The 13884-nt window shown below is 38.3% G+C and overlaps 1 protein-coding gene across 1 annotated transcript in view; it reads right to left on the bottom strand.

Annotated features, from left to right (window-relative positions):
* Positions 1 to 13884, bottom strand: part of ITGA8 (integrin subunit alpha 8) — a 186224-nt gene that overhangs the window by 73909 nt on the left and 98431 nt on the right. Inside the window, exons 16-20 of the mRNA XM_003930633.4 lie at positions 10674 to 10729; positions 10100 to 10254; positions 8713 to 8850; positions 8152 to 8219; positions 5897 to 6044 (exon numbers count right to left, since the gene is read on the bottom strand). Coding sequence (XP_003930682.1) covers positions 5897 to 6044; positions 8152 to 8219; positions 8713 to 8850; positions 10100 to 10254; positions 10674 to 10729 — 565 coding nt within the window. The remainder of the gene's footprint in view (positions 1 to 5896; positions 6045 to 8151; positions 8220 to 8712; positions 8851 to 10099; positions 10255 to 10673; positions 10730 to 13884) is intronic.

The following is a 13884-nucleotide window of genomic DNA, read 5'->3' as shown; positions in this document are numbered from 1 at the left end:
AGAGCAGTCCTGGATACAAAGTAATTGATGGTTCAGGGACAACAGAGTAGACAGCTGACACTTTCTCCTAAAAGAAAAGGCTACAATGAAAGACAAGCATGCAGCTAAGTCTAAAATCCTGCTCCCAGAATCATCCAGACAGACAGACACATGGAGAGATCTGTCGTAATTACTGAGAAAGGAATGGATCACTGATATTTGGAGGCACAATTTAATACATTCTCTCTCCAAATATCCTGAAGGACAGTTACTTATGTTGAATGAGCTAAGACACATCTTTTCAAAAAGGTGGTAATAGTCTTTCTTCTCAAAGATAGGTTAGCATGTATTCAGCTTCTTAAGGATCCATAACAAACCCCTAATCATACAGAGATGCTTTGTCTTGGGATTATTAACTCAATCATGAAAACAGAAAAAAAAAAAAAAAAAACACACACACGGAAAAAGCTTTCATAAGTGCTCATATGTCCCTTGAATGTAATTCCAGAATTTAGTTTCTATAGTAAATATATATTTAAAAATCTCACCTAAAGGTTAAAAGTTACATATGCATTCTTTTCCCTAGCTTTCTGGAAATAGTTCGTTGACATCAGTCAAAGAGCTTTTTCTCCCTTTCACATCCCCTCCACCCTTTTTCTTTTTTTAAAGCATTATTTCCTCTCTTTAATAAGAGGAACAATGACCGTTTTTCAGGACATTTCTAGATTATTTTCCTCTGCAGTTCCAGGGACATTCTTGTTCTAATCCATTTATAGCTGTTACAGTGGTCTTCATTCACTGAAAATATTAACTGTACCCACTATTCACCAGGCCTGACAAATGAGATGCCTTGTCTTCACTGAATTCTTAATTATTTTAACAACTGTAACAAGTAATTCTAAGCAATTGTAAAGCTTAGAATTGCTTTATACAATTGCAGTGGAGTTGAGTAAATTTTGTGATAGGATAAATAAATAGTGACAAAGGAGGACCGCACATACATCCAGGCAATCAGAGAAGGCATCCTGAAGGAAGTGGCGTCTAAGCTGATGGGGACAGTGCATATCAGTTGTTAAGAAAAGGGGCCCAGCTGGCCATTGTAGCTCACATCTGTAATCCCAGCACTTTGAGAGGCTGAGGCAGGCAGATCACCTGAGATCAGGGGTTTGAGACCAGCCTGGCCAACATGGTGAAACCTTGTCTCTACTAAAAATACAAAAATTACCTGGGTGTTGTGGCAGGCACCTGTAGTCCCAGCTACTAGGGAGGCTAAGGCAGGAGAATTGCTTGAACCCAGGAGACAGAGGTCGTAGTGACCCGAGATCTTGCCACTGCACTCCAGCTTGGGTGACAGAACGAGATACCATCTCAAACAAAACAAAACAAAATCAGGGAGGCTGGGCGTGGTGGCTCATGCCTGTTATTCCAGCACTTTGGGAGGTCAGGGTGGGCGGATCTTGAGGTCAGGAGCTCGAGACCAGCCCGGCCAACATGGTGAAATCCCGTCTCTACTAAAAATACAAAAATTAGCCAGGCATGCTGGCGAGCACCTGTAATCCCAGCTATTCGGGAGGCTAAGGCAGGAGTATTCCTTGAATTCGGGAGGCAGAGGTTGCAGTGACCTGAGATTGTACCACTGCACTGCAGCCTGAGTGACAGTGATACACTGTCTCAAAAATAAAAAAAAAACCAAATCCTGGACCTAACGGTTGATGCTTGAACTTGCTTCTGCTACATAATAGCTGTATAACCTTGGGCATGTTACTTAATTTATTCTTATCTATAAAACAGGGATAATGAGAGCAGCTTGTCTATAACACAGTTATAAGAATTAAAATACATTCAGGAACTCAGAGAATTACCCAGCTCATAGCAGTTGTTCAATAAATGTTAGCCACCTCAATTATTATTCTCCATTCCTCACTTTTTATTGTCTCAATTATTATTTGAAGGATTAGTAGAAAGAAGTGAAAAGAAGTAAGATAGATAAAGAGGATGAAGGAATAGATTTAGTGTGTTAGGAAGAGAAAGGCTGGAACAAGCTCTCTGTCATTACAGGAATGGAAAAGGAATTCAAGCTTCCTGCTGGAAGCATGAGCATTTAGCGATGAGGCTGAAGAGGTGAGCAGAGGTGATATGATCAAGGGCCTCACGGGTCATCTGAAGGATTTGGATCTTATCCTCAAAGCAATGGGGGAGCTAGCGAGGCTTTGAAGAATGTCAGGCTCAGATTTGCAATTTAGAAAGATGGATTTTTTTCTAGGTTAGAGGTAGGGGGTTGGTAAGATGAACTAGGAAGACTGCTGCAATAATCTGGGCAATGAAAGTGGCTGTTGGATGGTCTCAGTCCACAGTCTCTCTAGTTCATATCTTTCTCTCCATCCAACTGCTACTGTCACCACCCTCATCCAGGCTGGCATCATTTTAGGTGTTAGAAACCAGGGGATGCTGGCGTCATTTTTAACGCCATAGAAAATAAAAGATAAGCCATCACATAGAAAATAAAAGGTAAGCCGGATGTGGTGGCTCATGCCTGATATCCCAGAACTTTGGGAGGCTGAGGTGGGCAGATTACCAGGTGCAGATTTCAAGACAAGCCTGGTCAACATGGTGAAACTCCATCTCTACTAAAAATACTAAAATTAGTCGGGCGTGGTGTCGGGCACCTGTAATACCAGCTACTTGGGAGGCTGAGGCAGGAGAATGACTTGAACCCAGGAGGAGGAGGTTGTAGTGAGCCAAGATCATGCCGCTGCATCCAGCCTAGGCAACAGATGAGACTCTATGTCAAAAAAGGAAAAAAAAAAAAGAAAGAAAGGGAAGGGAAGAGGGGTGTGAGCGGGAAGGCCAAAAGTCTAGATGCAGACATGCGGAAGGTGAGGCAGCTGTGAGAGATTGAAGAAGAGATGAGAACAGGTCCCTAGAATCACCAAATTCACAGAGACAGAAAGTAGAATGGTGCTTACCAGGGCCTGGGGAGAGGGAGCAATGGGGGAATTATTTTTAAGGGTTGGAGAGGTTGAGTTTGGGATGATGAGAAAGGTCTGGAGATGGGCAGTGATGATAGTTGCACAACCATATAAATATAATGTCACTGAACTGTACACTTCAAAATGGCTAAAATGATCAATTATATTGTAACATGTATCTTACTACAATCATGATGATGATCATGATAATAAATATAAAACACATACACCTTTTTTGTGGAAAAATTAAGGAGCAAGGTCACCAAAAGCAAATACAAAGTCTGGCTCATCTAAGGTTTCTAGAGCAAGAGATGAGAAACATTTACATTTTCTAAAAAGATGCATGTTTTCAACAAAAGAAGAGCCAAACTTACAATCAGATAATGCCAATTTTTTTTTCCCTTGAGGAAAAAATGATTAAAAAATCTTGAACTGAGTTGAAATCAAAAGGTACACAAACCTCAAACTGTTTCAAAACAAGGAAGAAATGAGAATGTGGCTTAGTCATGCAAAATTTAAAGACTGAGGAGGTCTCTGTCCAGAGGAAATTGCTGGAGAAAGAAGTAGTGAGGGGATCATTTGAGATTACAGATAATGTCCTTTGTAATGTTTATAGCCAAAGATAGAATCATAAATGCTCTCTCTCCCGTGTTTTCTATGTAACAAAGTCAACAGTAAACTGGATGTTTTGCTAAAAGAACATTTTAGAATAGGCACTTTGTTTAGCAAAGTCAGGGGTGGAGTGGCAAGAAACTAATTGAAATAAAAATATGAGTGGAGCCCTGGAATATTACAAACAAAACATACTTGAACTTCATGCTTACGTTTGTTTATGCACTACCTGCATGTTAAGTATTTATAGGTGACATTTTTCTTTCTGATTTTGCTTGTAGAGATTTTATTCTAAAATATCTTCAAATCAAAATGGTTATTAAACACCACCTTTATAAGTTGTGTGTATAAGTACTCCATTTATTCTTATTTACTTTTATCTTAAAGTGACTTGAATAGATAAATGAAGACGATTTTAAAAAATCACGTAATTGGCCAGGCAAGGTTGGCTCATGCCTATAATATCAGCACTTTGGGAGGCCAAGGTGGGTGGATCACTTGAGCCTGGCCACATGTTAAAGACCAGCCTGGGCCACATGGCAGAACTCCCTCTCTACAGAAAATACAAAAATTAGGCAGGCGTGGTGGTGTGCACATCTGTAGTCCTAGCTACTTGGGAGGCTGAGCTGAGGGGATTGCTTGAGCCCAGGAATCGGGAGTTGTAGTAAGCTATGATCATGCTGTTCTACTCCATGCTGGGCAACCGAGCAAGACCTTGTCTCAAAAAAAAAAAAAAAAGTCAATTCAAGAAAGAAGAAAACGAGATGATTATAAACCAGTCACTGGAGAAATTAGGTTTTATATTGTTTTCATGTTTGAAATAACAGGGAAGTGAAAGCTGGAGAGCTGTGAACACTCTTGAAAAGAAATGGAATGATTTTTCCTCTCTATCCAACCTCACTGCTGGCATGGAAGACTTAGGAAGAATTTAGGACTATTTTTAAAAAACGACTTTTTAAAGCTATGACTGACATACACAAAACAGCAGTATACATTTAATGTATACCATGTGATGACTTTGGAGGTATTTTTTCCTGCAAATTTCTTCAACAGAAACTCATAAGGATTTTAAACAACTATCAAAGATTCTCCATCATGACTCATTTTTAATTTTTTTTTTTTACTAAGATCATTCAACTAAAACAAAAAAACATGAGAATAGAAGTATGAATAGAGAATTATATATTCCATACGTTTTTAAGTGCTGTTAAAATACCAACATCACAACAACAGTTTGTTAACATCTCTTTAGAAGAATTACTTTTCATTACATTATTCAATCATTAAGACGATCAAGGTCCTCGGGGTGTGGTATTTGGAAAGTAGTACACATTTAGTACATTTTAGCTAAATGAAGAAAGTTATCAGCAAGTATTTGAGGAACACCTATGCTACACCTCATCCTATGAAGGAAACGTGACACTTGGGCTTCACCCTTAATTGTGAGTTTGTATATTTCCAATACTGAGGGACTTTCTCAGTGTAATGCAATGTATTTGTAATGGTTTTCTAGATCAAGTGATTAAGGACACTGCAGAACTGGAGGATACTTTGAATGGGAAGATTCATGTTCTGATAAGGAAGGGGAAGACTGTAAAGAACACTGTTGTCCTTTAAACAAACAGTGGCATTGAGGAATGACAAATGAGGAAGACCAGGCTCTTCCTGGTTGTATTTCTGGCAAGGGGGACCAAGCAGAAAGGAAAAGGACCTTGTTTCCCTTCCAGTGCCTGTCCAGACTGTTATCAATACTTAACAGGGATTGGTTGGACCTTCTTCCCTAACCAATAATGAAAACCAGGCTTCCTGACATGCGCTTAAAACTGAAAAGAACTCAACACAAGGGTAGAAAACCCAGCGAGGACAGGGAGTTAGCTTGGGAGGTTAGCTTATGGATCGCATTGGTAAGCTTCTTCGTTCAGCCAGTCTTTCTGCTTTAGCTCTCAATCTTTGGCCAATTTATCTTTGCACTGTGGCAAAGAAGACATTAATACTGTGTAATTCAAGCCTCAAATCACCTTTCACTTCCCTCCAGGCAGCTTTGACTTCCCTGTTATTTCTAACATGAAAATCAATATAAACCCTAATTTCTCCAGTGACTGGTTTATAATCATCCAATTTTCTTCTTTCTTGAATAACACAGTATTAATATCTTTCTTTGTGTATTCCCCGCCCCCTACTTCATGGCTCATTGTCGTTCTGATTTAACAAAAGAAGGTATCATTTTGCGACCTTTTACTAAGGAAGAAACTCTCAGCTCAGATGGCCCTTCTTAAGATTTACTTGACTTCAAGAATATACTTAGCTCTTGACTTCAAATAATTTGCGGGCATTACCTTGTTGTTGCGTTCTATCCCAACATAATCTGCCTCTTCTGGTATCATCACAAAGAGCTCAGCTTCATAGGCTCCTTCCCCTTCATTTCTTGCATTTATTATGAGCATCAGGTGATTTTCATCTCCAATGATTACCTGATGCTTATCTCTAAAAATGACGTTTAAAAAGAAGTATTAGGTACTCTACTTCTTGGCTTCATGAATATTTTATTTAAGGATTTATCGAAGAGCAAAAGAAAAATGGCAAATGCAAAATAAAGAAGACAGACCATCATGAAGAGATGGTAGGAAGTGGCAAGAGAATCATCTCTGGGTGAAAAGGGTAGGAAAACATGCAGTAGTATGTTGGTAAATGTTTAACAACCAGTTCTTTTTAAAAGAAAGTGTTGATTTATAGCATTTTCAGATTCCAGTGGTGTAAATCCATGCACTGTGGTCAACTTCAAGCTACCGACATATTTAATAATCTACCAACAAAATTCCTGCAAATTTAACATTTCACTTACAACCCAGAATGAAGCAGCTTCAGCATGTTATTGAAAACATACATTAGTAAGAAAACGGGCAATGGAATAAAACGAAGAGAGATGGTTTGGAAAGTAAGAAGGAGAGAGTAACACAAAGGAAATACTGAGAGGGAAGAAGTGGGCAGATACAATAAGATCTTAAATCACCAGTAGAGGATTTCAAGGTTTTTTTTTTTTTTTTTTTTTTTTTTGAGACGGAGTTTCGCTCTTGTTACCCAGGCTGGAGTGCAATGGCGCGATCTTGGCTCACTGCAACCTCTGCTTCCTGGGTTCAGGCAATTCTCCTGCCTCAGCCTCCTGAGTAGCTGGGATTACAGGCACGCGCCACCATGCCCAGCTGATTTTTTGTATTTTTAGTAGAGACGGGGTTTCACCATGTTGACCAGGATGGTCTCGATCTCTTGACCTTGTGATCCACCCGCCTCGGCCTCCCAAAGTGCTGGGATTACAGGCTTGAGCCACCACGCCCAGCCTGAGGATTTCAAGGTATTTTTAAGAAACGTAGTTGACTTACAAATCAAACCATTATTTGGAAATGCCTATTCCACTTTTTCTTTTCTTTTCTTTTCTTTTCTTTTCTTTTTTAATTTTTTAAAGCACAGAGAGACAAAGGAAGAGAGAGAAACAGCTAATTCTCACACTGAGTGAGAGAAAGAAAAGCGGTTCTCACACTGAGTGAGAAGGGTTCCCAGAGGGGGAAAACCAGAGAAGGAAAGCTCCTCTTACACTGAGTGAGAGAATCCAGAAAGATGGAATCCAGGAGAGGAAAGCAGCTTCCACACTGAGTGGAAGGGATTAGAGAGAAAGAGAGAAACAGGAGAAGAAAAGAGAAACCTTCCATGAGAGAGCATGTGGAAGCAGGACCCCAGAGGGGAAATCCAGGAGGGGAAAGAGAGCTCCCACCATGTGGGAGGGGATTCCAGAGAGCTAGAAATCTCCTATTCCACTTTTTAATCCTACTCAAAGTGATTGCATTTGAAGTTGATAAATTATGAAATTTGGGGGAAGAGCCTTTAAGAATTGACCAAGCGGATTCCAAACACTGGCAGTGAGATAGTTCCTGGGAGGGAAAGGAACACAAACCTGTTTATTGACCACAGGATGCTTTACATTCGAGTCTATGTCTTCCCGTAACAGAATGCAGTGCAATTTCCAGTACTGGAATGGGGGTGTCCACTCCCGGCAACTGTGCAGCCCTTTGATTCTTACTTGATTTTGTGACACCTTCTGCTTTACTCCAGAGAATGCTATTTAAGTTTGTTTTTTCAGTAAGTTATAATTAATTTTGTTTTGACAGTTTTAAGAATGCCTTTGAGTCATGCGGTGCTGAAAAAAAGTTTGGTGAATATGTAGATGGAACCTGCCTGTCAGAATCCTTTGTCTACTTGACTGAGGCAAGTAAATATAACCCAAGCCACCCCATCAACTTTTGTTGAGTTTATTTTCAACAAAAACATGGGTTTTTTTTTTTTTTTTTTTTTTTTTTTTCTTTGTTTTTGCTTTTGATGAAAGATGAAATGGCCCAGGCAAAATCTTAAGGTGTGTCATTTGACACCAATGACAAATAACTGACCCAATCCACAAGCTAACCCAAAGTATAGCCAAGCTGAAGAATTTCACGCAGCATATTTTTTGGTAGTCGTTGGAAGTGTAGACTTTCTGCAGAGAACCTTTAAGTTGCTACTTGTCATTCCATTAGAATGCACATGTTTAGTTATCTAAACTTACGGTCTAGCTGACAGCTTCAAGTCAGGAACACACAGATTGTCTTCTCCACAGTCCACCAGAATGTGAGCCTGTGTTGTAGAAACATGCATCAGGAACAATCTAGGAAAACCTGAATCACATCTTTTTTCTCGAAAATTCTGAACGCTGCTACAAATGGAACCAGAGCTTTCCTCTCACTATGCATGACTCTACCCAAGCCAATGCCCTGCATTTCACTGTGACCTCCCAATATAGGCTACTTTACATGATAGCCCCATTCCAATGCGCTCTGAAATATCTGCAAAGAATGCAACTCTGGCACTGTCATGAGGATTACAGGCTGTATTGCTTCCATTATAGCCACATTTTGAACAAATTAAATCTTGGTTGCACAAGAGGAAAGGCTTCCGAAAAACACAATCATGCAGTGTTTCAGGAAACATGGTAGGAAAACTCCCAAATGTTTCATGTCTGCATCCAGAAATAAGAAGGAAAGGAGCTGGCTTTAGTCTTAAAGCCCTAAGAACAACACCCCAGAAAGCCTGCTTGAGCAAATGCCGTCAAAGTCCGCCAAGGGCTTACCTGTTCACTAACAACGTTTTCTCTATAGTAGTTAAGTATTGGTTTCACTTCCAGGCCTTCTGTAAAGGTGGATTCATCCAAACTGTAATTCAAACTAATGTTGATTGGAGATAATTTATCTCGGAATTCAGTTTCATCCTAGGAAAAATAATCACAAACTCAACAGAGGCTCCATGAAATAGCTGCAAGATGTCAGTCTGCAAAAATCAGGCAACACTGGAATTTACTCAATGAAAGTGAATGATGAAACAATTATCTTTGCAGCAGGCTTAGATGGAGGCTGATTTATGTGGCATATAGTAGCCAGCATACTCAATCTATGTGCAGTGATGAAATCATTTAGAGCTGTGGCTTCATTGAAATATGCGTCTGGAGCCAATCTTTGGGTTCTCCAGATCTTCAAGAGCTCATGCAGAATTGGTCAAGTTGCAAAGTAAAAGATTACACTCATATACCATAAATGTCACAAAAACCATCATGAATTTGGATTTTTGTTTCCATGAGGTTGCTAGGATTTGTGAGTTCTCTGGGGCTTAGAAGAAGAAAACATCTAGATTCTCTTCCTCTCATCATCTTTTAAAACTCTTGCTTGCATGAATTTCAGAATGCCTTGAGAACATTTGAAGTTCTCTTGGAAAAAGAAACAGAAATCCTTTAGCGGGGAGGGATAAGTGCCAAACAGCAAGCACTAAACACACAGTGGATGTGTCACCCTTCAATTGTGTGCCAATCAAGGGTCATATATCCAACTTTTCATTTGTGAGTATGATTGTGAACCTGTGATCTTCCCTAGGGCAGCCCTTGCTAATTTAAGTCCCCTAATGGAAAAGAGAAATTGAGAGTTATCACAACCTCACAACTGCCAAGGTGAAGATAGGTAATTGTGTTATAAACATTTTTACTTTTTAAATTTTGGTAGGTTTTGAAGTCACTGTAAAAATACATTACTTTAAAGAAGGTAAATTATAAATTACTTCTAATAAAAGCTTTGGATGCCTAAATGTTTTCCTTAGTTGGCTCTGAAATGTGCATTGATAAAATCTAAGAAGTCATACTCACATAGGAGAAAAATTCATATAAATTGTGTTCCACTTTTATGTGTTTTGGGGAGGAGGCGGGTAGAAATGAAAACCATGTGAGTTTAGAAGGCTATTATAAAGATTTTGTTCAAAATGAAAAGAAGCCTTAGAAATTAACAGCAACACATCATTAGGTTAGTTGAAGTCAGGGTCAAGAAGAGCTTATTTGACCTTAAAGTTTCCTGCTTTGAAAATGAAAACAGACGGATGGGGGTCTATGCAGACAAATATGATGGTTAAATGGAGAAGAATGGTTGGAATTTGGATATGAAGATGAGAGGCCAGAGGAGTCTTTCTGGAATACTTACTCGAAGGTAAACGATGTAATCCTGGCACTGGTGGGATTTCTGCTGTTTTATCACAAGAGGGAAGACGTGATGAGCCTGATGGTTATCAAGAAAGAGCGTCCGTTTAATGGCCCCTTTCTGTTTCAGGGAATCTAGTTGCACCTCTGCCATCAAGACTAAAGGACAGAAATAAAGTAGAGAAAAAGTATTCTGTGAACATGGTGCTCTATCCGAGAGATGAATTTTCATTTCAAGTTGCTTATTCAGGAAACGTTTATTTTTCATTTCACATTTATAGTTGAGATCAAGCATGATAAATGAGCTGGAAAAATTTTATAATATACTCTCCAAGCTAAAAATGTTTTATAATGGTTTTATAAAAGTTGTTATTTATTTTCCCTATAATTATATGTTCTTATAAATAATAGCATTACCAAGTATTGAAGTAATATTTTTGTAGAAGATTCCATATATACAACAGAAACCCTTAGTATTCATCAAGGTGTCTTTCATTTTAAATGGTCTGTGCAGAGAAAATTTTACTGTTCAACTTTCTGAGTAGAGTATAAGAATGTAAAAATGAACACATGCTTACCTATTGTGTTCGAAATGCTCTGGCCTCTGACAGATGCACATACTCTCAAAGAAAAGCTATAGAAAATAATAGTAATTTATTGGTTAATAAAGTTTTGAATTTAAAGTAGAAGTCTTCCTTTATCTCATCCCAGATAATGAATATGATTTTCTCTATATATTTCTAATTATATACACACACACATCCCTTCTACCACACACACACACACACACACACACACACACACACACACACCCCTTCTACCAATTGGTCTCAACATTAATACAGTTAAGACAAGTGACATTATTACATGGAAGGTAATATTGGAAAATAGTGCATGATATTAACTGATTTACTCAATTGCTTAATTAATCAATTAGTTCTTGCTTTTATTCAGTAATTACATGCAAGTATCATCCGTGTACCAGGGAGGGAAAAATTAGGCAGCTCGGCAAGAGGATAGCTAGAAGTAAAATCTGGAGGTAAGAATCTGGACGCACTTGAGGAAACTAAAGTAATTCAGTGTGGTTGGGGCACTGAGCAAGATGGCAAAGTTGTAGGAGGGGAGGCTGGCTTGATGAGGAACCAGGCTTTGAAAGTCATGCTAAAAAATGCAGATTTAATCCTCAGAAGCATGGAGCACCATGGTATGCTTAACTGAAAACACCCACTCTGCGTGGAAGGAGATGAACATTTGGCAGAACCTTGGTAGAGTTGGGGTAAGACTGGAGGTAGAGACACAAAGAGGGAAGGGAGAAAGAGAAAGGAAGCTAGTGTGGCTTTCTCAAGCTATGTAGGCACAACAATACAGGCATAAAGACAAAAGCCTTCACTATCAGTGTCTGCACTGGCTTATAGGATGACCACACTTGGCTTTGGTGTGTGGCCACAGATGGAACAAGAGATGGCTAACTTTGGTGAATGAATGTGCTCACTTCTTCCTGAAAAATTCCAAGCCCTAACAGCCATCACTAGAGATGCGGCCCTTTCACATTTCTAGGAAAGTGAAAATATAAGAAAACGCTTAAGTATGATTTAATGACAACCATAAACAATCATACTAGTAAAACACTATAGTATGATTTGAATATTTCTACAGAATTCAAAGGGAGTAAATAATCCCCAATCATATTTGAATTATGTGTCAGCTTCCTGTGTCAAATGTAATGAAAAAGTGTCACATCTGGGATTCATCTATCTACCGTGACCTCAGTCAATGTCTTCCTTCAGGGTAAACAATTTGCCACATACCATTAAGCCAAAAGTTTCCTGAAATGTCTATGCTATTACAAGTGTTTATTCCACTTCCCCAGAGAAATCACAGATTCCAACCCACTTCTGCTTCTATAAGAATTATTCAAGAAAGATGAATAGTTAATCACATCTTTCAGTTCTGTAGTAAGTCTGGCTTTCAAAATCAGCACTTTCTGTGTCCAACTTTTTTGGAAGTATTTGAACAAGTATGTTCAAATCGGTCAATGATCTTTTTTCTAGTCATCATTAACTGTGTAGACAAAGGTCATTAGCTTTTATAAAATAAATTCCTATTTGGAATGAAATCAACACATATACATTAAAATTATTTTGGATACAGTATTTTTTAATACAAACAATTCAAAAGCAATAAAAAAATTTTAATAAAGGAATAAAGTTCTAAGAATGAACATTTTTTCCTTATGTATATGGTTGATAAATGATGTTATCAGCTAAAAGGTTGCTTTGATTTATGAATTACACGTCAGTATTAATCTCTATTTCTTTCTTAGTTCTCCCTTTTCAGTTAATGTTATATGAATATCATTAACAACTGGATGACTTTAACTTTTTTCTTTTCTTTTTCTTTTTTTTTTTTTTTTTGAGACGGAGTTTCGCTCTTGTTACCCAGGCTGGAGTGCAATGGCACGATCTTGGCTCACCGCAACCTCCGCCTCCTGGGTTCAGGCAATTCTCCTGCCTCAGCCTCCTGAGTAGGTGGGATTACAGGCACGCGCCACCACGCCCAGCTAATTTTTTGTATTTTTAGTAGAGACGGGGTTTCACCATGTTGACCAGGATGGTCTCGATCTCTCGACCTCGTGATCCACCCGCCTCGGCCTCCCAAAGTGCTGGGATTACAGGCTTGAGCCACCGCGCCCGGCAACTTTTTTCATACTAGTTTAATATCACTGTTACAATTTACTGAATTATCAATAACAGCACTCCGACCTAAACCTGCCAGTTCATAGATTAGTGGAAAAGTATCTGTCAAGTCATAATTTTTCAAGCACTCTCTCCTGGTCTATAAAGAAAATTTCAAGACTATAGTAGTGGGTTGATGTACTCACTCTGAAGTTAGAAAAACATATATACTATATTACACATAAACACACATACATGAAGGGTCATATAGATCACAGAATTAGGGTAACTTGCAGGTCTATAGCTAATTACGAAGTATACTTGGGTCTTTAGGGAAAGCTGTAAACTTTTATTAAATTAGAATTAAAATTTCAAACTAGAAATATTAGTCATTTTCAGTATGGCCCATTAGTCTAAATAGACTGATTGGAACAAAAAACTGATGAAATCAACACAGGTCCCTTATTACATAAATTCTAAATGCATCTATTTGTGGACAGTGCTTTTGATATGGCCAGAAGGCAGGGCAATAGACTACATGATCCTCTGAGGCTAGTCCCAACCCAAGCATGGTTGAAGTGATTCTGCGATGTGACTGTGCTCATAGCTATCTATGATGATGAGAAAATGAGATAAATGTGAAACGTAATTTGAAAGTACAAATAAATTTATTTTACGTTCTCATCAGTTTTCAATCCGATTTTGGTGATAGCAAATAGCAGGTTTCACGTAGTCACTCAAATCTGACACTTTTTTTAAAATCAGGTTTGACAGGCGGGTAGTTACTGACTTTTACATTTCTAAAATTAAGCTTTCCACTAAACAGTTTTTCTTTTTATAATTGGTTAGTCACCAATTATATTAACATTTATTGAGCTGGCTTTTTTTTCTTTTACTTACTTACAAAGGCCAATAAAGATAGATACTTTCTAAAACTACATAGCTGTTTGAAAGACACAGAAATCCACATCGATGGAAGTAAAGAACTATTTGCCAAGTAGAGTTTATGTGATAGTTTTCAGATGTATGATATAAGATAATATCAAATACAGACACTAATAACAGCAGAGAAAAAAAAAGACTTTTCAATCATTTTGGAAAAACTAAGTATGTT

The sequence above is a fragment of the Saimiri boliviensis genome, chromosome 8 (assembly GCF_048565385.1).
Source record: "Saimiri boliviensis isolate mSaiBol1 chromosome 8, mSaiBol1.pri, whole genome shotgun sequence".
NCBI classification, from domain to species: Eukaryota; Metazoa; Chordata; class Mammalia; order Primates; family Cebidae; genus Saimiri; species Saimiri boliviensis.
The sequence above is the reverse complement of the archived record's forward strand: the minus strand, read 5'-3'. Positions and strand labels throughout refer to the sequence as shown.